Below are 25,374 nucleotides of genomic sequence, written 5' to 3'. Positions count from 1 at the left end.
ATAATAATCTCAGAAAGAAGGCAAAGAAATATTTAATTGCAAACATATTTTCTTTGAAACTCTACTTTTGAAGATGTGACCAAGTTGGTTTATCAATTTTGCTGTGAACTCACACTCAATATTAGTGTTACTCCCTTACAAAAGTTAGCTGTTATCTGTGTTTAAAACAACTATGTATACACTTAAATGATTTAAACTAGCTATCACTTGCTGTATCTTCTTTAGAAATAATTTAGTTTTACTAAAGATGATACTTACATCTATGTTATTCAATGTGTTGAAATGCATTAAATCATGAAGTCTTTTAAAAGCTTGATTTGGATATTGAAAGTTGAATGTGGAAAATGGAGATTCAGGATCATCAAAAATATCAAAATCAGCAAAATCTTTTTCTTCCTGTGTTTCTCTTGGAATCCCTATGGATCAATTTACAAAGAGTTAATCATTTTCAAATGCCAAATAACATACATGTACAACTTTCAAATCTTAAATCTGGAAGAATTTTAAAAGAGCAGCTAGGCTAATTTCCTTCCCAATATAGAAGTTCCTTCTACATCATTTCTACTAAAAACCATTCAATTGCTACTCAAATACTTCCCCAGAAAGTAAACAAATTCCTTTGTTAGTACACTAGCTTATTTTATTGTTTGATAAATGTAATTGTTAAAAAGCATTTCCAAAAAACAAAATACATTCTTATGTTAAACTAAAACATGCCTTCATATAACTTTTATTTATTGGTTCCAGGTTTTTTTTTTCCTTTTGAGCAACTCAGTTTTCTTACTCTTATATATGAAAATAGACAAAATATTTGATGATCATTATTATGTGCCCTTGACATATTCCTAGTGCTTTCAATAATTTCTCATGGTTTGCCAGTTCCCCCTTTTAAAAAACTATTCAGATTATCCTCCTGTAGTGAAGGGTTCATAATTTAACATACTCTACAGATAAGATTGACTCAGAGAATACAGAAGATCCATAACTTCTATCACCAGCAACACTCTATTTCTATTAAATCAGCCTAAGTTTACATTAGCTTTGCTAGCTGTCATATCATACCAACGGTTCACATTGAATTTGTAGTCAATAAAAAATTCTAGATCTTTTTGTACAAGCAGTGCTTTAAAGCTGGTTCCCTCCTTTGACCTCCTACACTGCCCTGCTATACCGCTCAATAAAGAAAAATAAAAAATTCTGTTTGACAGGAAATTTCAATAAATCATTCCCAACTTACCAGGAGCTTTATAATTCCTGAAGTTGATATTAGCCAGAACAAAATGGATGATAGTTGGGCAATCTTTGTCTACATCAGGATTTTTAGGTTTAAAGACATAACATTCTTTCAGACCTTCTCGATCAAATACATAAGGATCAATCTTTGGAAAAGAAAGTTTATTCATTTTTGCCCACTTTTCAGCAAGCAGAATTTCCTAGGAAGAAAATAACAATATTTATGATTCTTAAATTTCTCTTTCCCAGGAGATGAGGGTCCTCTATCAAGTATCTTTTTCACTTGAGCAATGTGTTTTTTATAACTCCAGAAGGCAGCTTTATATAACTAAAATAAAATTTAAACACTTCATAATAAAAATCTTAACTAAGATTTCTCTAAGAAAACTTATGTAACATATTTTAATATTATCTCAATAATCCCCCTTGTACATTACATTATCCAACCTTGTAAAGCCAAACTTAAAGCCAGAATTATATCAAAGTAAACAACACTATATGAGATATCAAAAAGGTTTTAATATGGATCTGGGAACATATGCTCAGAGAAATGTAAGCTCTATGAATTATATGTTATTATATCATAACCCACTTAATACATATTGTAGTCTCTTACACACAGTACATAGGCACTTAACTGTGAATACTTATTAAATTGAATTATCCTCAAGTCAACTTTATTTATATCTATGAGAGGTTATCAAATTGTAAATTCTAAGCTACCTTTTTTCCCAATAATACTTCCAAAAATAATAAATACCCAATATCACAGTAGCTGTCAGTGAAAAGTCCACACTGTGAATAATAATTTTCTTATCTTAAACAGAGAGGGAGGAGGGATAACATTACATTCTTTATAAAAATAAGAATTATATATATATATACATATATATGTGTATATATATATACATATATATGTGTATATATATATATATACATATATATGTGTATATATATATATATATATATATATATATATATATATATATTGCTGAGGCAATTGGGATTTAGTGACTTGTCCCAGGTTGCACGGCTAGGAAGTGTTAAATGTCTGAAAGCAGATTTGAACTCGGGTCCTCCTGACTTCAGGATTGGTGCTCTATTCACTGTGCTACCTAGCTACCCCTGAATAACAATTTTTAAAGGAAAAGAATTGAATCATTGGCCAGTTTGTTATTTCTGCCCAGGCAGCAACAACTACTAATATCCATTAAGAATTATGCAAGAGAAAAACAAAAAGAGACAGTAGTGTGGGAAAGGGGGGGCGGGAAGACTAATGATTTTTAACATCATGACTCAATAATCTCAATACTTATATTTCTCTAACCACTTGGCTGTAATAGAGAAAAGGAAAAGTGAACTATGTTAGCATGAAAGATAAGGATATTTTTAGATAGATCCTTTCACATTGGTAGTCAGGAAGATGAGATATTTCTCCTTATGGATCGTGACATACTACATTTAAAAAGTCATGAATTAAAGGTCAGCAGGATGACTAAGTCAGAGGATTCAGACTATAATATTCAATGTCTTTTTAAAGAAGGAATGAAACTCTGACACATTATTACTGATTTAAAAATTCTTGCCAGATTGTTGGGTATTTTTTTCTTTTAATTTAACTTGATTACCAGCCAGATACAATAAATTATAGAAATGTGTCAGAAATTTACTTTTAAAAGCACTTTGGGGAGGGTCATTTGAAGAATTATATTTCCATGAAGTAAATAATAGGAAATGTTGAATTTTTAATCCTCTTTTCTTATGATTTTTTTACTTTAAAAATAACATGCAGAGATTTGCAAAATAACTTCCAAAAGGGCAATTTGTAAAATGGATAAGCTTGGAGAACACAAAAGAATAAAATACATAGTGGTAAGAATGTATATAAAACCAGTGCTAATTGATAGTTGCACTCTGATGAACTGCAGACCAGTCTTGGTTTAAGAGGTCTTATTATGAAAGACATTCTCTGACTCTTTTCCAGATATACATTTATTATATTGGTACAAAAATAGGAAACTACAATGTATAATATTTTTTTTTGCCAGACACAGTTGTTTTGTTGGCTAGTTTTACCAAACTATTTTCCTTTAGTACAAGGGAGGGTTTCAAAGGGAAAATTAAATCAGTCTGAGAAACAAAAGATACAATAAAGCTAAAGAGAAAAAAAAGAGAAAAAATATTTTAAAACATAAGTTCACTTTGGGTCTAGAAATGTATTTGAAAAACTCAAATAAGCTAACTGAAAGCAAGTTAATTTAGAAACAAATATTTAAACAGATTAGGCATCAATTAAAAATCAAACCATTATAACCTGGGGTAATTTTTGATTTCTAAAATATCTTTTAGAACACCATTTCAGTCACTGAAAGTAGATGAGAAGAGATTGGACTTCTACCACTTCATAGGCAAGAAATGCCTTTTTCTAGATTTTTCACAGGGAAAAACATTTGACCTGGAGTCAAGAACAACTGAGTTTAAGATGGCCTTAGAAGGAAATAGCTGGGTAAATCACTCAATTTCTATCTGCTTCAGTTTCCATATCTGTGAAAATGGGATACTATAGCACCTGGTTCTCAATATTACATAAGGAAGAAATGAGACATTTGCAAAGCACTTTGCAAACCCTAAAGCATTATATTAATGCTGGTTGTTATCAGAATTATTATTATATAGCACATGGTACAAGTACATTAAAATTTTCTCTAATTGTTACTCAGCTGATAGAATATTCAAGATGAAATTAAGTGTACTTCATTCCCTACAATATGGAGAACTAGCTTTGGCAGTCTAAATTTTGGAGAGAGCCATGAGATTCGACTGCCCCCAATTATCAATCTACTTAAAAAAGCCTCAGAGACTGCAACAATCTCATGCCTAGTACCATCACAAGTTATTATTTCCTAACAATTGTTTGTCAACTCTATTAAAATGCACTGAGGAAAAAAGAAATGTCTGCTTTTAGAAGTTAAAGAAGGAAGGGAGGGAGAGAAGAAAGAGAGGAAGAAGGGAGAAAGTGAGAGAAAGAGGGAGGAGAAAGGAAATAAGAAATGAAGGAAGGAAGGATGGAAATGAAGGGAGGGATAAAATAGGTAGGAAGAAGAGAAGAAAGAAGAAAGGAACAAATTAATAAAGGAACAGAGGGAAAGAAGGAAGGATGAAAAGAAGAAAAGAAGGAAACAAAAAGGGAAGAAAGAAAAAAGTGGGGAAGAAATTAATTTCTCCCAAAAAAGTATATTTTTTAAACTAATACTATTTAATGTCTATATTGTTTTGAGTATATAATGCATTGCTAAATTTATACATCTAATATTAAGGATTTAAGCCCATTTCCTAGATAACGTTGCTGATTGCCTGGGGAGCTGGGGAGCTCCACTGAAATTTAATAGAATATTATTTCTTACTGATACGCCATGTTATGATTATGTTTCAATTTTTAGAGAACCAAGAGGGTTATCACTCATCAATCTGCTTTCTTGATTTGGGGGGGTTACAAAATATCAGTGAAGATTCAATTTGGGTTTTGAGTTATTTTGATAGCCCTACTCATAACAGACTTTTCCTTGAGTATGTACAACTGAAAGATCCAAATTTTGGAATAATTTAGCAATTATTCCATGATAAAGGATCTTGGCAATCATTTTTTCCATAATTTCTTAGGATTACTACTTAGATCTGGGGATTGGTAAACATCCTATATGTGCTATTCTGAAAATTTGTCAATCTGGTTTTTATCGACATGGCACTGATCTTCAATTACAGTTATAATAGAAATGTTTTGCAAGGCAGAATCACTTGTTTTTGGACCTAACTCAGAATAGTGGAAAGAGAGAGAGTGTTCCAGACATGGGGAGTGCCCAGAGTTTAGAGATCTAGGGCTTTATTTGTGGAAGAGCTAAAGAGGCCAGTGTCATTGAATCGAAATGTCCATATGGGGGACTAAGGTGCAAAAAGAGGGCTAGGTTATAAATGGCTTCAAATGACAAACAAAGCAATTTATATTTATTCCTTGAGACAATAAGAAGCCATTGGAGTTTATTAAGTAGAAGTGTAACATGATAGTGATATACATGAGGAAAGCAATTTTGGCACCAAATGATGTATTTGGGTTTCAGCACCAAATGATGAGATTAATGTAGGCACCAAATTTTGGGGCTCAAGAATTCACAATGGCCATTCTCTGGCAAGAGGTAGATTTGTTTAGGAAATGAGATTACAGACAATATGAAGAAATACAAGAGACAACAGAAATACTAGTTGGGAAGACTAGTTAAAAATTAATAATGAAAAAGACAAGTTCCTTAGTGGAACTCAAAATGAGCCAGAGGAAAGGGAACACCCCTTAAGGTTGGAATATGCCCTTAATTGGCAGGCTAATCCATAGGGATGTTTAGCACCCTAAAAGAACTAGTTAACTATAAGAAGGCAAAAGACACCATGAAGCATGGTGGGGGGATGAGAGGAAAGATGTCATGAGCCATGGGGAGGAGGTTGGCTGGGGAAAACACCACAAGACAGAGTGCCTTAGCAGCTATAACCCCAAAAAGGATTCAGCAAAGATGGCCTGGGCCATGGGCAGATTTATAAGGGAAATGTATTCTCAGGAGTTTGGCATAAATGGGATTTCTGACTGGACATAACAAAGTGGGAATACCCACGACCTCCACAGAGGGTGGACTATAAAGTTTAACTGGTCCCCATCAATGCCCCCTCCCTGCTTGCCACAAGGAGTAATTTTATCAATATTTCAAGTTCTCTCTGTCAATCCCATCATGTAGTCAAAGACCTCATCAATAGGACTTGCATTTTAGGAAAATCTGAATGGAGATTGGATTGGAGTGAGGAGATGCTTGAGGTTGATAAATCCACAAGTAGGCTATTGCATCAATCAAGGTGTGAGGTAATAAGGAATCAAGTCTAAATCTGGTCTCAAGCATTTACTCCTATATGACCCTGGACAAATCAGTTTCCTCATCTGTAAAATGGAGATGTACTAGTACCTACTTTCTAGGATTGTTATGAGAATAAAATGAGATAATATTTGGAAAGCATTTTGTAAATTACAAAGTGTTACAGAAATACTACCCACTGTTATTTTTTACTATTTTCCTCTCAAGGCCCAAAGTAATCTTAATTAAGAAAACATGAAGACCTTTCAAATTAATTTGATAGAATCATAAATACTGAGTGAGAAAAGAATTCAGAAATTAAAATCATATATGTAGAGCTGGAATAGAGGTCAAATAGTCCACCTCCTTTTTTTAAAAAATAGATTCTTCTTTTTAAAAAAGGACAAGGCAGGTAAAGTTATTTGCCAGTGGTCATTCTAGTAGTAATTGATGGTCCCAGAATTGGTATTAAAAACCTTTAACTCCAAATTAAGCAGTTTTCTCAATAGACTAAGCCTCTTCTGCTGTTTCCTCCTCCCCATCAGCAACAAGCATTTCTTAAGCACTTAACATGTGCCACATTGCTAGCAATATAATCAAAGGTCAAAGCCACAGTGCTTACTCTCAAGGAGCTCAAATTAAAATGGAGGAAACAACATGAAAATAAATAGGCAGATACAATATATGTATAGAGGAAACAGAACATAACTCCAGAGGAGAAGAAACTAGCAACTGAAGGTCTAGGAAAGAAGGATTTGAACTCTCTTGAAGGAACCTAGGAAGGCTAAGAAGGGAAAGTGAAGAGAAAATATTCCAAAAATGAAAGAATGGCAATGAGAGATGGATTGTCATTTACAAAGAACATCAAGTAGCTCAATGCAACTACACAATTATAATTTAAGCCTTTATGATTCCCCAGTTTTCTGTCAGGAAAAATATTGTTTATATTTTAATCTCAAAAGTAGCAAATGAGTCAATGCTGAATCAATTTCATTAATTCCAAATTCAAAACTTCCTGTTAGTACATTTTGGAATTTGTCTTTTCCATTACATAGATTTTGATAGACTCTCCCACCATTGTTGGAGACTTCTCACACAAATTTTGAAATTCCACTTTAAATAGTAACCAAGCAGTATAATCTTGAAAAAATATTAGTCAGTGAGTGATAAGAATCCATCTAAGCTATGATGTTACTTGTTATCAAAGTAACCCTTTTGGTAATATCAGGTTGTAGAAACAAAATTTTGATGGAAATATGATATAAAAATCTGAAATGAGGTTTTCATTCAAATACAAGAGCCTATCTAATGTTTAACTGGGAAACAAATTATTTTAGTAGGTTTTGTTTTCCTTAATCATGAAAAAAATGTGTCTAATCTATCAAAAAAAAAAAAAAAGTTGGGAAAATCACTTCCAGGGAAGCAATGAGAATAACAACTTCAGTTTGCATCTTGATATGAGTTGCATATACTAAGAATATAAAAGCCTCTCTGGAGATCCTCAGGTCCACTCTAAATCATAGTTAATGGGAATCATACTATTTTTCCAAGAATTCACCTGCTATGGATTTTTAATATTGCTTAACTTTCAGGAAATGAGGCATGGTATTATGAAAAGAACTGGACAAGTTCTGCCTACTGGACACATGGTTTCCAATGAAAACATATCTATTTTTAAAGGTTCCATTAAACAAAGTCCTAGTTATTTTTGGCACCATAGTTAATTCCCTAAAATCAAGAGTAACCCACCTTTTGGAGCTTTGACAAAAGATTTAGACCCAAAGGAAAAAGAGATCATGTTAGAGGGAAGGTTAGTCTTCTAACACTCTTACCAGCATTCTCTAATTTTTGAAGGGTTCTCAGAATTGATATGAGGGAAAAATAGTGTTACTAATCCTGACCTTGAAAGGGGGTGCACATAGAAAATGGATGGAAAATTGTAAACATTTACACAGAATCCTATGTAATTACAAACTATTATCTGGAATCCTATATTACTGATCCAGTACTGTCTGGAAAGAGAGACTGGTCACCTTCTGTTTTCCTCTTCTTTCCTGCTTTTAGGAGAAGGCATCTATATGGACACCTGAATGACTCCCAGTAACCTTGGGGTTAGGAAGACGTGACTGCAAATAGAGCCTCCCACACTTACTAGCTAGACAAGTCGCTTAATCCTGTTGGTCTCAGTTCCTCATCAATAAAATAAGCTAGACAAAAAAATAATAAACCATTCCAATATCTTTGCCAAGAAAAGCCCAAATGGATTCATGGAGATTTGAACATGACTGAAATGACTGGACAATAGCAGATTTGTGCTATATTGTCCATTTACTTTTAATCTGCTGCTTCCTTCATAGAATCAGAAACAGGGAAGGAGGCATTCTAGGTACGGGAGAGCCTGAATGAAAAGGCATGGATTCAAAGATAAAGTTCCATGTTCAAGGAATTGCAAGGAAGTCAGTGTTATTAGCTGGTAATATGTAGTAAAGAGATGGAAATATAAGAATATTGAAAATGTAGGAAGAGATCAGGTTATGGAGTATTTTAAATAACAAACTGACGTTTTGTGTTGGATTGTGGAATTAAGAATGAGCCACTGGAGTTTACTGAGTAAGGATGTGACATGGCCAGACAGACTCTTTATGAAAATCGTTTTGGCATTTGGGTGGAGGGTGCCAAAATTGAGACAAGGAATCCAACCAGTAGCTATTATAATAGCCCAAGAGTGAGGTGATAGAGATCTGCAAGAATAAGGGAATATAATAGAACCATAGATTTATTTCTTCCCTCAAATGAAGAAAATGTTGATAGAGCTATGGTTAGAGAAGGCATACACTTTGAAATGTGAAAAATGAAATTCAGATGTTTAAAAAAAAGTTTAAAGTTAACCAATTCATATAGAGCCATTATGAAAAGCAAATAACACAAGACTTTGGCCTTTTCTTTCTAATCTATTAGGCAGATCTTTGAGGGAAGAGGCTAATTTTCATACCATATATATTTGTAATTCAGCAAACTCAAATCCAATAATTTTAAGCACCACCAGTCATAGTATTATGATTTTTCCTCTATTTTTACACATACTCTTTTCCTACCCCCCCATATCCCATCCTCTGTCACCTTTTGCCCAAGGACAATGCTTAGTCTGTTTATTTTACATGGAATCAATGATTAATAAATAATGTTCATTGGTTGACATTCACTAAAGCTTGCAGAAAGGAACAAAATACAGCTAGGTTTAGCTGTTTGGAAGAAAAATATATTTTTTCATTGCTCTTTAGAATTCTGTCTCTAGACATAAGATAAATCTACTTAAGATGAAGACTTGCTATGATATGGTGATTTATTTAATCATCAACTCATTTCCCACCTCCTCTATGCACAGTCTTCCCAATCATTCAAGTTCATGTGAATTCATTCCTCTTTGGATCATCTATAATCAGCAACCAATTTCACATTTTCAATTATAGTCAGAAGGGCAATTAGAGGTCACTTCATACCTAGTTTTGGAGGGTTTTTTTTATTTTATTTCTTCTTCTAAGAGTTTCTTATATATGTCTGGTTCCCAAACATATTTTATCATCTTTGAGAATAAGATATTGTGACATCATTTTCTTGGAACTTTCACAAGTCAAGCATAATTAGGGAAGATACAAGAGTTGTACAGGAGATTATATAACTCACTAGAAAAAAATAATAGAACATCTTGATTCTAATCTTGGCTCTACCAATTACTAGCCATGTGACCTTGGCCAGATCTTAGAGCCTCAGTTTGGGCATCTATAAAACATACTGAATAATGTGCTTCATAAGGTTGTGAGGATCACTGAATGAAAAAGTGGAAAAGTTTGAAAACTGAAAGAATAACAGAAATATAAATTATTACTATAATAGTTGAAAGCAGCATAAATAAACTTACCTTAAAAGGAGGACTGGAGTCACTTGGTCTTGCAGAAAAATCAAAGGATATAATGAGATCCACACCTCTCTGAGGTCTCAATATCAGAGGATATGGTAGATTAAATGTGAGACCACTATCAACAACATGGATCTTTTTACTTTTGACATCCAGTGGCTCATAGATTCTCTCAAACTCATCAGGATCTAAGAGAAGGAAAGGAGGAGGCAGGAAGATGGAGAAAGAAAGCAATTTAAAAATTAATGGATGTTATTTATTCTTCCGCATCCTGTAGGGATAAAGTTAGATATATTGTATATATTTCAGTAATTATATACCATCTATTAAAAATAATTTAAACATTTCTGATCTAGTCTGGTATTCAGTACTTCTGGGATTCTATCATGGTGAAGCAACAAAGAATTCAAGTGGATGGCTAACTATCACTTTTATCATCATGACTACCATCACCACAAAAACACAGCTACACCTATATGATGCTATTTATTTTATATCGATAAAGCATTTCAAGTTACAATTCTGCTACCAGCCAGGATACTTGGTCAGATCAAGGAACTTAAGGTTTTTTTGCATCTTTATAAAGCAACCCATCTCTCATTTCAATATGTAGGGAAAACATAAGACCCCCTTTATATATTTCCATAGAAGGAAAATGTACTAAATTTATTCATCCAGTTAGTCAACAAATAATACATATCTACTGGGTGTCAAGTATTATATTTAGTGGAGAAGAAAATATAAAGTTTAGATAATAGACAATCTCTGACCTCATTGAACCTTAGAAAATATGCTGATTTAGTAAAATTTCAAGACAAACAAGGAAACATAGATGTCATTTATACATATTTCTAGTACCTACTAAAGCTTCTTGAATGGACTAAATACTTAAAAATATGCATTTGAGTCTTTAAATAAATCATTCCAATTATCCCTAACTCAAAAGGATATCTATTAACCATATCATCTCTGCTAGGGCCTATGGTTTCCATAACATTGCTTATAGTTTCCATAATATCATGACAAATAAGAGTTAATGAGAGTCATGATGTCTAACTACAAAGAGGAAGGAATAATAAATGCTGTCAGTGTCTACAAAAAAGGGACTTCATTTGATGATCAAATGATTATTTATACTATAAAAATGGAAATAGAAGTGAAGAAATTGCTTCAAATGCATCTCAATTATAGCAAGAAACCAAATTATTTTCCTTTTAAGACAAAATTACTGACATTCTTAATACTTGAAGGCAAATCAACTAAAGCAAATAGTTTAGGTATAGAGGAACTCCAAACCATTTTGAAATATATAATACTTTATTCAGAAAGATTACTACAGAGGAACTTATGTGTGTGATCCAAGAAGAAAGAAATGTATATCAAACATAAATAGAAGTTTTATGATTACTGTTTCATTTGATAAACATGTTTTTCTTATTTTTGAATCCATAAAATGATTCATTTTTTCCATTATAGCTTAGGGCATACCCAAGACAGTCAGAAATTGCTTGATATTCATCTATATCAAAGATACCTGTGTTCTCTAAGAATAAAGGAAACGAAACCTCTGCTGATATTCTTCCATAGTACCTCTTAGACATGAATTTATAGTAATTAGTTCCCGGTATATTAACTTCCTCCTTAAATAAACAGTATGCTATAACACTATTCACAGATTGTAGCAATTCTTTAGAACTTAAGTCAATTCAAGCATATATGTTGACACTTTCCTTTAAAATTCAATCAATTGTGGTCACTGTTTTGTATTCATTCAAAAAAGTTCCTCCAGCAATTCACTTTCTTTTTTATTGTGATTTATTTATTTTTACCATTCTTTTCTTTTTAAAATTTTGAGTTTCAGATTTTCTCCCACAACTCCCTTGCTCAGTGGGAAGTCAAACAATACAATAGAAAATATTTGATTTGATTTTGCTGATTATGTAATTTTGTCTGAAATTTCTATTATTTCAATAAAATACTGATTTGACTGTGTCAAAGGGAGGTTTTGTTATAGTTTATTTATCCTTATAAATTAACCATTAACTAGTGTGAAGATCATGTGGCTGGAATCAAAGAAGTATTATTATGTTCTGTTTATATTTTAAATGTCCACAACAGGCAGGTCACACAGAATAGTACAAAAAAAGGAAAATGTAATATGTGATATAGAAGTTTATTTAAGAATTCAGGATGAGACTTGGGAGAAGTGCCCCAATTTTAAGCCATTTCTTGAGATAGAGCGAGAGAAGAAAAGAAAACAGGAGAAGAGAAGAACAAAAATTCTGAGTAATAGATGGTTCAGAGGAACCAGAGGAGAATTCAATTCATCTTGCTATTGATTAGAAAAAGACAAGATTTATAAGGTTATCAAATTGTGATAGTGGATGGAGATAAAAATTACTCTTAATTAATTTCATTTATTTAATTTTCTTTCTATCTTCTTTGACATGAAACTCTGAAAGTTGGTCCTTCTTTTGTCTCTGGTTGGATTTGATATAAGGGGTTTAACTATTTCCATGGGGTTAATCTTTCCATGGAGTGTGAGTTCCTTTTTGTTTCCCCCAACATTTGGTCAATATTCTCTCCCTTATTGGTATGATTCTTCCCTATTTTGATTTGAATTTGTAATTACTCACTTCTGATAACTTGAAACATAACAATAACAAGTAAAACTGTCATTTTCCAGGATGTATATGATCAAACAGATGTCCGCATATGATAAGAATTTAGAAATTGAGCAATGAAGACTTGGAAAAATTTCCTTTGGTCCCTAGACCAAATAGAGAAAACAAGTAAACCCCACATAGAGGATGACATGTCTTTATTTTCTTAGTGGTTTATCAAGGTTGAGTTCTTCCTGCCACCTAGTAAGAGGACCATTGAATAGTCTGGTCAAAGTATTTATTTATATGTAGTTTCATATGGAAGAGGAAAACAGATTAATCAGAATCAAAGTTATGTGTCTTCTTTGCTGATTAAGTAAAAACACAAGTTGGAAATAGTTGAATAGAATAAGAATGTAATAAATTTTTTTTGAAATTTTCTTATCCTCAAATCCACAGGAAAGGTGGAAATGACTAGGAAGTTGAAATCAGAAATGTTGAAATCAGCCACCATTTTATGGAGAGAACCATTCCCCTGATTTAGGTAGAGTCAGACTCTTTCAAGTTGAAGAAAAAAAAAAAAAGCTTCTTACTTCACTGTATTATTTCCCTTTGTATCACCTAAATCAATGTGAAAATTGAGAGATATAGGGCAAAAGTGATTTAATTGAATTCCATAATAAATATTCATAAAAGTTTAGAAAACAGACTTGTCTATTATTTAAAGCTAGTCTCAAGTCCAAGTTACTATGTAGGAACTGCCCAATCACTTCTTTTGTTAGAGACAAGATACTCCATTCTCTTTAAGTTATGCCCCTAATATGCACATTCATTTTTTTTTTATTTTTTATTGTAGTAAGTTTATTTTTAATACACATTGCTTTGTGAATCATGTTAGCAAAGGAAAATCAGAGCAAAAGAGAAAACCAATGAGAAAGATAAAAAATAAAAACAGAAAAAAAAAAAGAAGTGAATATAGCATGTGTTGATTTACATTAGTTCTTTTTCTGGATGCAGATGGCATTTTCTGTACAAATTCTGTTAGGTTTGCTTTGAATCACTGAACCATTGAGAAGAACCAAGCCTTTCATAGTTGATCATCACACATTATTGATGTTATTGTGTACAATGCGTTCTTGGTTCCACTTGTTTCACTCAGCATCAGTTCATGCCTTTCCAGGTATTTCTGTAATCAGCTTGTTTATCATTTTTATAGAACAATAATATCCCATTATCTTCATGTAACACAGCTTGTTTCACCATTCTCCAATTGATGGGCATCTACTCCTTTGTCAATTCTTTGCTACCACAAAAAGAGGTGCTACAAACATTTCTGCACATTGAGATTACAAATCCATTAGAGGACTGGGGAAGTCCATAAGAGGGTAAGAGCATGCCTATGTAATTGTTCTCACAAAGACTTTATAAGATGCAAAATTTGTACAGTATTTCTGAAACATCTTTTGTTGGTTCCCCTCATTTCTGCTTAGCATATTAATTCTTAGACTTGTCACAGACACTTGAATTTTCATGCAGGGAATTTGAGTTTTATCAAAAGACTAAGTATGGGCTCTAACTCTTCTGGAATCTGAATGTCTGAGACTAGCCCTGTTTTGGTATATATCCTTGAAAAGTAATGCTTTCCCAAGCTGTCACCCATATTTTGCTTATGATGCTATTCAGAAACCCATTTGCCAACTCCTTAAGGCAGAAATTGCAAACCAGAGTGAGATCAGAGTGGAATTCCACGGTAATGTATTGGCTAAAGCTTTACTATCCAGAGGCTCAAGGTGAGTCAATGTCAAGATACCTTTGAGGAGGGTGAAAGAGGTGAAGACAAAAATGTAAAAACAAACAAACAAACAAAGCAGAGAGAGAGAGAGAGAGAGAGAAAAGGTCTCAGAAACCTCATCTGTAAATTGAGGGCCCTGATCTAGTCCATGTCTTCCAGATTTAACTCTATTATATTCAATAGCATTTAAATGCCTTACTTATGTATCAGGTACTGTATTAAGTACTAGGGATACAAAAAAAGACACAGGTTATTAGAGGGCAAAATCAATAAATTTTATAAAGAGAGAGGAGAAATAGGAAAAGGAATGCTATATATAGAAGGAAAAAAAAAGATTCTCTGACCAAGATAGTCTTGTGAATATACTGGCATCTCAAAAGATTTTTTGTTAGTCATTAACTTCCCTTGCACCAATCAAGTTTTAATTATTTAAGACTTGTATTTCCTAGACTTATTCAACTATCAAATCCATAGATTAGATACCACCTGGAATGAGGAAAGAAACCAATGACAAGGAAACTTCCTTTGCCATCCTTCCAATTTATTTTTGAATTCTGAGAACTAATCAGTACAGTGTATAGGTTCTTTACTAATTATCTTTATTATATGATATGATATATATTATATGATAATGTAGCATAATAAAAACTTATAATATGTGATTGTAACATGATAATAGTTTATCATTTAAGATTTTTAAAGTCAACCATAGTCTCTACTTTTTATATCCTTGAATTTTTTAATACTGCCTTATAATAAAGAATTTCATAAAGGGAGAAAACATGAATTCAATTCCTGATTCTGCCACTTACTATATATAGCTAACTTGTTACTATAACAAGATTCAACTCTGAGTTTTTCCTTCTCATAATATCCACATTAATCTTAGTTCTTAACCTCTGAAACTATCCTCAATTTATTCTACATATGATTTATTCATAGATAGCAATGTACATATTGTCTATTCCATTGGGCTAGGAGCTCCTTGAGAACATGGAATAGTTTTGCTTTTCTTTGCATCACCAGTACTTAGCATGGTGCCTGACAGCAGTTATTGACTATCTAATACAAAGCTTTAAGATTCTGCTAAGCACATTACAAATATTGTCTCATTTTGACCTTATAACAATTCTAGGTAGCAGATGCTGTAATTATTCCAATTGCACAAATGGGAAACTGAAATAGAGGTTAAAGAGGTTTAAAGAAAGAGTGGAACTCAGATCTTCTGGAGCCCAGGTCTTATGCTCTTTCCACTGCATCTCTTTGCATCACTAATGTGGAGCATTATCTCCAGATTTTGTGATTTCTTCCACATTACAGAGAAGTCTTAAGAATTAGTCTTCAAATCTTTGAATAATTCACGCAAAAATACATTTTTTTTTCTGAATAACAAAGATACCTGAGAAAAAGACATACTGGGAGTGAGGAAGGAAATGATAGTAGTCATTTGAGTCAAATATTTAAAGCTTAATCATGCACAGTCTTTCAATATTCATGGGAAAAACAAAAGAAAAGAACAATAAAAAGTTTAGCAGCCTATACCACCATTTGTAAAAAAAAAAAAAAAAAAAGAAAAGAAAAAAAAAAAGAAAGAAAGAAAGAAAGAAAGAAAGAAAGAAAGAAAGAAAGAAAGAAAGAAAGAAAGAAAGAAAGAAAAGAAAATAGAGAAGTTCCTGGAATAATGCAGTAGGACTCTCCAATATATATTAATTCAACATATACTTGAAAACTCAACTTCAAGGCAAAAAAATATATATATTCAAAAAAGCAAAAAGAAATATCTTAGCATATATGTGTCAGGATTATTGTTTACATAGGAACCCCATTCTTATAGTTTTCAAGAAGGCAGATGGAAGGCACTGGGTACTAGTGCTAGAGCTGCTGACTATAACTATTGCTACTGACTATTACCTCTGGTACTGTTACTACTACTGTTACTACTGTAACACTGATCCGGCTATGTCCTTCATTTTAGAGGAGAACTAAAATAACATCACTATGTTAAAGTCAAGTCAGTGTGTCCAACTGTGGCTGATCAGACCTTACATCCTTGAAAAAGCAGAGGAAACAGTAAGAGTTTATAAATTATTTTCTCTGTGACAAGTATTTGCTGGTGAGAAACTAAAAGAGGGATGTTAAGTGTTTTGTCAAATGTCTATAAAATTATTGTCAGATTCAGGATTTGTTTGAACTCAGTTTTTCTCATTCTAAGTAGAAATAAACTCTGTCTTTGAGTTATAATTAAAATGATAAGCCTTACTCTGAATGTGAAAGAATGTCAAACATCTTATGCATGGGCATTGCATTAGAAACAGTTTGAAGTTTGGATGAGTTAATACAAATGCATTTGAATTCAAAATCATAGTGATCATAGTTAAAATACTTGTTTTACTCTAAATTACATTTATCTAATAATAAAGTAACTTGGTTGAGAGAACTAGTGTCCAAAAGATTTGGAGAAATAACAACAATGGGTCAGAGGTAAGAGAATTACATTGGATAAGAATAAATAGAAAATGCTACATTTGGGTTCATATTTATGGGATATATATATATATATATATATATATATATATATATATCTTTGGGAGCTTATAATATAGTAATTTTTCAATAAATTTATATTGGTGAATGAATGAGATATGATATGGAAGCAATTATTTTATAGATAGTACAGCTCTAAGAGTTAAAATCAAGAATCAAGAAATAGGTTTTTCTCTAGAAGGGCACATGATTTTGATTCAAGTAACTTAATTATTTACCATTAAATAATTATTTAATTAATTATTAATAAAAACCTCTACTCCCTCCTATTTTAACATCTACTCTATAATTTTCCAAAAATGGGAGAAACTCTGGGTATAGGGAAGTCTAATCCACTGGTTGCTATTTTCTAAATAAAATGTTTTCCTATTTTAGGACACATTAATAAGAGTTGTGATAGAAAGAAAGGAATTCTTAAATTTGACTAATAAGAACATCTGAAAGAATGTCATTTGAGAGTTTATAAATCTGAAATGTTTGGGTATTTGGGCTGTCTTCACTATAGCTGGTTGACTATCTATAGGGGACCTAATTTAATGGATCCAAGGCAGATAATGCTAAAACAAAATGTATTGCTTCTGTATTCCCACTGCACTCAATCTTGCATTCTTTTACAAACTAGAGAGTTAGTCTTTTAGTAAGAAAAGCAATATCCTGTCTGAAATAGCAGCAAAATAGGTGTCACATTAGCATTAGTAATAAATTTGTGTTTGCTGCACTAAGCACACCATCTGTGAATCTTTCTTTTTCAGGCCTCTGGATCTGATCATACTCAGGCTTTGAAATCATATTGAACAGGAAAATGTTTCTACAAATCTATATAAAATCTTACAAAATTCTCAGGAAGTTGTCAAAACTCTGGGCTCAGGACAGTGGCCAGACAAATTCTCAAATCAGAAATATGGCCCCTAGCTAAGAGACCAACAAATTATTTATTAGATAAATACAGCTTTATAGAATAAAAGTAATGACATTGATGACATGTAGGAATATGAGAGATAACCTCTCTTTGCTTGGAGACTCATATCTAAATGCAAAAGAATTCACAAAATCCAAAGTCTGTGGCAAAAAAGAAAGTTTTTTTTTTTTTAAACTAAGAACTTCCCCCTCTTAGTGGGCAGATTTCTTAATGAAAAAATTTGCAAAGAATGGGTTGGCAGAAACTTATTTATGAGCAAATCTGGGGGCAGTTTGAACTGATTATTAGACCAGGATCTTAAGACTGAATGAAAATCACTTTGAAGGCTTCCGGAATGGGGATCTGGCTTTCCAATAAGGGGTGGAGGTGGGGTGATTGCCCAGTCTAAAAAGTATGCCTTCTCCTATACTATTTGGAGCCTGGGAGACTCCAATCTTTCTTCTTTTGGCAGATCAAAGGGTACACAGTTTCAGTGATTATTTTATAGATTAAAGGGGACACAATTTTTACAGAGTTCACCTGCATCAGTATCAACTATTTCTAGTATAGAAAGAAAAAAATTACTAATACAATACACAGCTATAGCTTCATTATAATAATTTATATCATTGCTTTATAAAGCTCACATTCATAAGGCAGGGAAATATTTTTGTCAGTATTTATTCATATACATATATATATGTATGTATATATATCTATATATAAAGAAAATAATAGTGTGATAGTGTGGTTGCATGCATTTTTTGTGTGTAATTTTCTCACACATACCAAATGCATCACACACAGAAAGAAAATATTTCATATAATATGATGGGTTCTGTTTGGAAAAATCAGACATATTTTACATGATAGTTTTATTTTCCATAGACATAGTTAGAACAACATTTCAGAGAATCAGGATTCTTCCAACTTAATCAAATAATAGGTCCACAAATTTAGAATGGTAAAGACCTAAATAGGGACCCCAGGCTAAAGAATCTGAGGCCTAATGACAAAGAAGAATTCAAAGGACTTAGATGTATCAATTAATAAAATATATTTTTTAATTATAAAAGCAAAGGAAATAGAGCAAATAAGATAAAAATGTTTATTTCAAAATAAAATTATAGTATCAGCCTATAATTATGTATATTTATTTATTTATTGTTAAAAAACAAAACCCTGTTTTATTTTTTTTTAATAACTTTTTATTGACAGAACCCATGCCAGGGTAATTTTTTACAAAATTAAATTCGCACAAACTACTCATTGTATATAATATGACAGAAAAAAAAAAAGAAAGAAAGAAAGAAAGAAAGAAAGAAAGAAAGAAAGAAAGAAAGAAAGAAAGAAAGAAAGAAAGAAAGAAATTTCACTAGCATGGCCCACTTAAGTTGCAATTAACTCCTTATAAACACTTTGGTATTACATATCATTTTCCTTAAAACTATATGTAGTGGGTAAAAGAAATATCATTATTCTCATTTCTTAGATAAAGAAACTGAGACTTAGAAAACCAGAGTGAATGGCCCTCAGCTACACAGCTAGTAAGTGTCAGAACTGAGATTTTGATAACAGTGACTAGTGCTCTATCTATATCGTTTTGTACTTTTCTTTCTGTTTTCAGTTTTGAACTAGTCCTCAAATGAACTAGTTTTGCAATAATGAATTTAATTTGATTCTTACATTAATTCTATAAGCAAGGCAGGGGCAATAATATGATCCTCATATTAAACATGAAGGACTTTGAAGTTTAGGATTACCAAGTGATTTATCCAATATCAAACTGATAGTAAGAACAAGCAGGAGAAGAAGGTAATTTTATAACTCTGCCATTTGGCCCCTACTCGAAAACATTTTTTAAAATTTCTACCTAATTACATGCCATTTTATACAAAAGTAAATATATACAAATCTCATGCTTCTTTCTATACTACTCTCCTGGGATCTTGACTACACTATTGTCCTGAGTCAAAGAAAAAGCAAAAGTAAAGGACAAGAGAATAATAGTAAGAAAGTCTATTGTATAATGAAACCTAACAAGGAAAAATTACCTAGATACTATAAGAAATCAATCAATTAACTCCTTAACAAGCATCCCTTAAGTTCTCAAATTAGGTCAGGCTAGTGGACACCAGAAACCAGAAAGGCAAGAGATAATATGGCCTCAAATCATTGGTCACACATATTTTTCTATTACTTCTACTTTTAATCTTTGTTAGTAAAAATATGTGATTAAAATGAAGTAAAGAAGGAATGGTTGATGATAATTTTGTCGAGCAAAGTTTGAAGTTTTTTCGAGGGGCATTGTTTGTTTATTTTTTCCTATGAGCTCTTTTGCCTTTGACTGGCTATGCCATCACTAGATGTCTCTTAATTGCTCTGGATCTGCTTCCTTAGCTGATAAGGTTAGCCTAGAAGAACTTTACATTCTCTCCCAGATCTACAGTTTGCCATGCTTTGATTCTAGAACTAAGAATTCCAAAATCCATTCCTATTCATTACATATGTTTATATAGAAAGCCCTTAGTATCAATGGTAAAGAATAATATTTAAAATATTTGGCACTAGGCAAAGGGATTTATGTGCTCACCTGTCACAGCAGCATCCAATTCATCGTCCTCCACAGATTCCTGAGGAGAGATGCCTCTCAAAGGAGATAGTGGATAGGAGGTATTAAGGTTCAAACCCAGCATGAAGTTATGAACTTTCCCAGCACGTCCCTCTCGAGTGTTGAATAAGGTAGAATCACTCACCAAGGCCATTAGCATCCTCTGAACCCAACTTGCTTGGTTATTATTTTGTTGTTCCTTTCTAGCATCTATATTTTCAGTGCCTGTATACAACAATATGCACAGTCAAGGTGAGGACACTGGAAATCAACAAAAGCAACTTAAACTGGTGAAAACTACATATAATAATTTTGGTCAAGTCAATTCAAAAGTTTAACATAAAACATTAGATTTCTGATTCTCTTTTACTTATGATTGGGGATATAAAACTAATGAGCTTATATACATAAATTTAGATAATATTTAATTTAATTTTTCCCTAAAAATTGTGCTAGTATATTTTTTAGTTCAAAACCATAACTGGTTTTGAACTAGGGCTTTTTCTTAAAGGACCAAAACCTAGGGGGAGAATTTTTCCCTACAATGTTGCTCTCCATCATCATCCTTTGTATCTTATAGTCAACCCCCTTTTACAGTACATCGTGTCACAAGAGTCTTACCTTCTTCCCTTCTCCTTTCCTTTTCCTCCCAATGCCAGCCCAATTCCTCTAAGTAATCTTAGTCCTCTGTGCTATCTGTACCCCTCATTGAATTTGCCCTAGGTGTCTGAATTGCTAATTGTGGTACACAGATGTGCATATATATATATATACACATATATATTACATATTCAGAAAGAACAGGGGAATGAGAAAATGAAATTTGTAGAATAAGGAAGGGGAGAAAGAAATACAACCATAACTGAAGTTGAAAATTTTAATAGAAAAAACTGTTTTGATTTTCCATTCCTACAGCACCTCTATGATTTGAAGGATGCTAAAAGTCATGTAGAAAATTTTTTAACTCTAGACAGGATATGGGATATGATCCACAATAATTTTCTTTAAGGGTTGGGTCCAGTTTATTCAATCATCACTACTCAAAAAAGTTTGTGGTCTTTCCCATTGCATTTCATATATACAACCCTTAAAGGAGAAACTCATTAATCAATTTAAATCGTTATTTATTCTCACAGTCATCATAAACAACCTTAAAGTATATAGTGTTTTTCTTTCTTTTCAGTTTTGACCTAGTATTCATATGAACTAGTTTTATAGCATTTGCACAATTATGAATTTCATTTGATTCTTGTACCAATCCCATAAGCAAGGCAGGGGTGAAAATAAGATGTTCATATGTAAGATAAAGTACTTGAAGCTTAAGGAGACCCAAATGATTTATCCAAGACCATGCTTATAGTAAAGCCAAGCAGTATGAAAATTGTTCCAGAATTATCTTCAACTATTTTTGTTCTTATTCAGAGTTTAAAATTTTCTACATTATAATAGCATTTTATATGTATGTATATATGTATATATAATAATATGTAAGCAATTTTTTAAATATATAAGAAAAACATGAGTTCTTCCAAAGTCTAAACTATCTCTGTATTTAATTCTGCCCAAAGAGTCAGAGAGCTTCCCAAAAATATTTTTACAGTTGTAGGAAATCTCAAAGTCTATAAGGAAGAGAATTCTAATCCAAACCTGAATATGAAACTCTTCTCCAACAATTCTCCAACCAAAGTATTCCTTCTGCTTTTTCTTTAAAATGTCAAGTGAGAGAGAGCCTATTACTTCCTGATGTAGCCTTTCCTAGTACTGAATAGTCTTAATTATTAGGAAGCATCCTTAGAAAAATACCAAAATAATCTAACTCTTCTTCTCCAAGACATCCTCTCAAATATTTGAAGAAATATTGGTCTTTATTAAACTTTTCTCTCCAGGTTAAACAAATTCTTTTAGTTATTCTTCCCTTAAGGTCCTTTACTGTTCTATAGTTGTCCTCCTTAACGTGTTTGACAATTTCCCAATAGTCTTCATATAGGCCAGTGCCTACCACTGAATAAGATACTTTAGGTGGCATTTGATCAGAACAAAATACAGAAGGATTATCATATCCTTAGTTCCAGACAGTATGCATCTCTTAATAAAGCCTGGGTTGCAAAACCTACTAGGAATGAAGGATGTTACCACCCAACTCTTTCTTTTTTTTGTTTCTCTTTGTTTTTATTTTTTTATTATAGCTTTTTATTTACAAAACATATGCATGGGTAATTTTTCAACGTTGACTCTTGTAATACCTTCCATTCCAACTTTTTCCTCCTTCCTCCCACCCCTTGCCCTAGATGGCAGGTAGTTAAATATGTTAAAGTGTATATTAAATCAATATATGTATGCATATTTATACAGTTATCTTGCTGCAAAAGAAAAATCAGATCTAGAAAGAAAAAAAACTAAAAAGGAAAACAAAAATGCAAGCAAACAATAACAAAAAGAGTGGAAATGCTATGTTGTGGTCTACACTCATTTCTCATAGTTCTTTCTCTGGGTGTAGCTGATTCTCTTCATTATTGAACAATTGGAAATGGTTTGAATCATCTCATTGTTAAAGAGAGCCACATCCATCAGAATTAATCATCATATACTCTTGTTGTTGCTGTAATATAAGGCTCTCCTGGTCCTATTCATTTCACTCAGCATCAGTTAATGTAAGTCTCTCCAAGCCTTTCTGAAATCATTCTGCTGGTCATTTCTTACAGAACAATAATATCCCATAACATTCATATACCACAATTTATTCAGCCATTCTCCGATTGATGTGCATCTATTCAGTTTCCAGTTTCTAGCCACTACGAAAAGGACTGCCACAAATATTTTTGCACATATAGGTACCTTTCCTTTCTTTAATATCTATTTGGTCTATAAGCCCAGTAGTAACACTGCTGCATCAAAGAGTAGGCACAATTTGATAATTTTTGAGTAGTGTTCCAAATTGTTCACTAGAATGGTTGGATCCATTCACAGTTTCACCCCCAACGTATCAGTATCCCAGTTTTCCCACATCCCCTCCAACATTCAACATTATCTTTCCTGTCAGCCAATCTGAGAGGTTTGTAGTGGTATGTATCTCAGTCTTAATTTTCATTTCTCTGATCATTAATGATTTGGAGCACCTTTTCATATGACTAGAAATAGTCTAAATTTCTTCACTTGAAAATTGTCTGTTCATAATCTTTGACCATTTATCAATTGGAGAACCAGCCCAACTCTTTAAAAAAAATTGTAAATTCCCAATAAAAAGAAGTAAGGGAATCTTTTAGGTGTTAGCAATTAGATTTGAACTGATCTTCAATCATTAGTCTCCCTTTGGGCTCAATATTCTTTTGACTTTTATATAATCACAAATGCTTTTAGTGACGCTAAAGATGAGTTGAATCAATTAGGTAAAGATTAATGAAACAGAACTGTGTAGTATTTCTTTGATGAATACTTTAATACAATTGAAACATTTGTCATTTTTGTCAACTTTCCTGACATGGAAGGACCCACTTCCACTATCTCAGTGTTCTGTTTATTTATGACCAAAGGAAGCCCAAATGGGGGGGAAATTACAATTACAGGATAAATAGAAGAATAAATCAGCCCTTTTATTGTTAGATCTTTAAAGTAGAAGATTTCTTACCTTTGGGCTCCTGCGATTCATCATCACTATCTGAACTATCATTACTCACAATATGTTTTGCTGTGATATTTTCTGTGGAAAACAAACAAAACGGTTATTACTTTTGATGCTATAGGATCCCAATATTAATTTGACCAATTTAATACATTTTAAATTCTTTGTCTAGCATTAAGGGGAAAAAGGTGACAACTTAATCTGTTTAAACATTATATTCTTTGTATATATTCTTACATTATTACGTTATATTATATATTTGTATTCTTTTATTATATCATATTATTCTTTAATATTGTATTCTTTTTTTTTGAAAATAGTAGTTATGTCCTTTTTCCAAGAAGTTGTGTTATTCCCCCCAAAATGATCATTCATTTTCTGTAATGGGCTGAGGTTTGAGTTCCCGACCCTCCCCACCTAGGACTGATCTAATCAGCTGCAAACAGCAGCAGCAGCTGCTGCAACCGAGTTACGAACTTGGAAGCCCGGCTCCTCGCAGTTATGGAGAAAGATCAGGCTTCTTTTGCCATGAATGTGAACTCTTCTGTCAAGAAAGAGTCAGTGTGTGTGTTTGGAACAGGAGACTTTGGAAGATCACTAGGCCATAAGATGTTCCAATGTGGCTACTCTGTGGTCTTTGGAAGCCGAAATCCTGAGCAATCCAGTCTGTGCCACAAAGAAATTGAAGTCTTGTGGAAGTGGAGATTGATATTATAATTATAACAATAAGGATATTATAAGTTTTTGGAAAGTTAGTTGAGGAATAAGGAAAAAATACAAAAATTAAAATTTTCCCCAATTGAAATACTTGTTGAATTGGTGAGGAGCCAAAGCTAAAATTTAATAAATTCAGCCTTGGGCTTTCAATCCCTTGGATAAGAAAATTTTAAGGGAGATGAAAGAATCTAAACAGAGGTGATGAAATAGCTTTTTGGTTTTACTTTACTGGATTTGGATCTTTGGGCAGCCAGAGAGATTGAAAAGTATCCCTCTAAGTTTTTCAATGTGGAAGTTCCTATACCTTTTGTTATTTATTTTCTATTTTATTTACTTTCTTTAAGATCAATCATCTACCCCTATGTTAATAAAAACACAGAAGAACTTTTGTGTTGGCCCTTTCTGTCTTTAATCATACTTCTCAGGAATGGCTGTCCTCTTCTTGCCTTTTTTATCTTGGTCATTTTATTCTGCAGTTTGTATGAGGCAACAAATATAGTCGTTTCCCAAACGGCCATGGATGCTTTGGAGAAAAAATTGACTTATGGCATG

The 25,374-nt window shown here is 32.5% G+C and overlaps 1 protein-coding gene across 2 annotated transcripts in view; it reads right to left on the bottom strand.

Moving 5' to 3' along the window:
* The window catches only part of PLA2G4A (phospholipase A2 group IVA), a 180,124-nt gene that overhangs the window by 13,013 nt on the left and 141,737 nt on the right, over positions 1-25,374 (bottom strand). For both annotated transcript variants that reach the window (XM_031937047.1, XM_031937048.1), the window contains 5 exons: positions 24,112-24,183; positions 20,469-20,711; positions 10,042-10,226; positions 1,238-1,433; positions 259-416 (listed from right to left, as the gene is read on the bottom strand). In XM_031937047.1, coding sequence (XP_031792907.1) covers positions 259-416; positions 1,238-1,433; positions 10,042-10,226; positions 20,469-20,711; positions 24,112-24,183 — 854 coding nt within the window. The remainder of the gene's footprint in view (positions 1-258; positions 417-1,237; positions 1,434-10,041; positions 10,227-20,468; positions 20,712-24,111; positions 24,184-25,374) is intronic.

This window comes from Sarcophilus harrisii, chromosome 4 (genome assembly GCF_902635505.1).
Source record: "Sarcophilus harrisii chromosome 4, mSarHar1.11, whole genome shotgun sequence".
Classification (NCBI taxonomy): Eukaryota; Metazoa; Chordata; class Mammalia; order Dasyuromorphia; family Dasyuridae; genus Sarcophilus; species Sarcophilus harrisii.
Note: the sequence above shows the minus strand (reverse complement) of the source record. Positions and strands in the feature narration are given on the sequence as shown.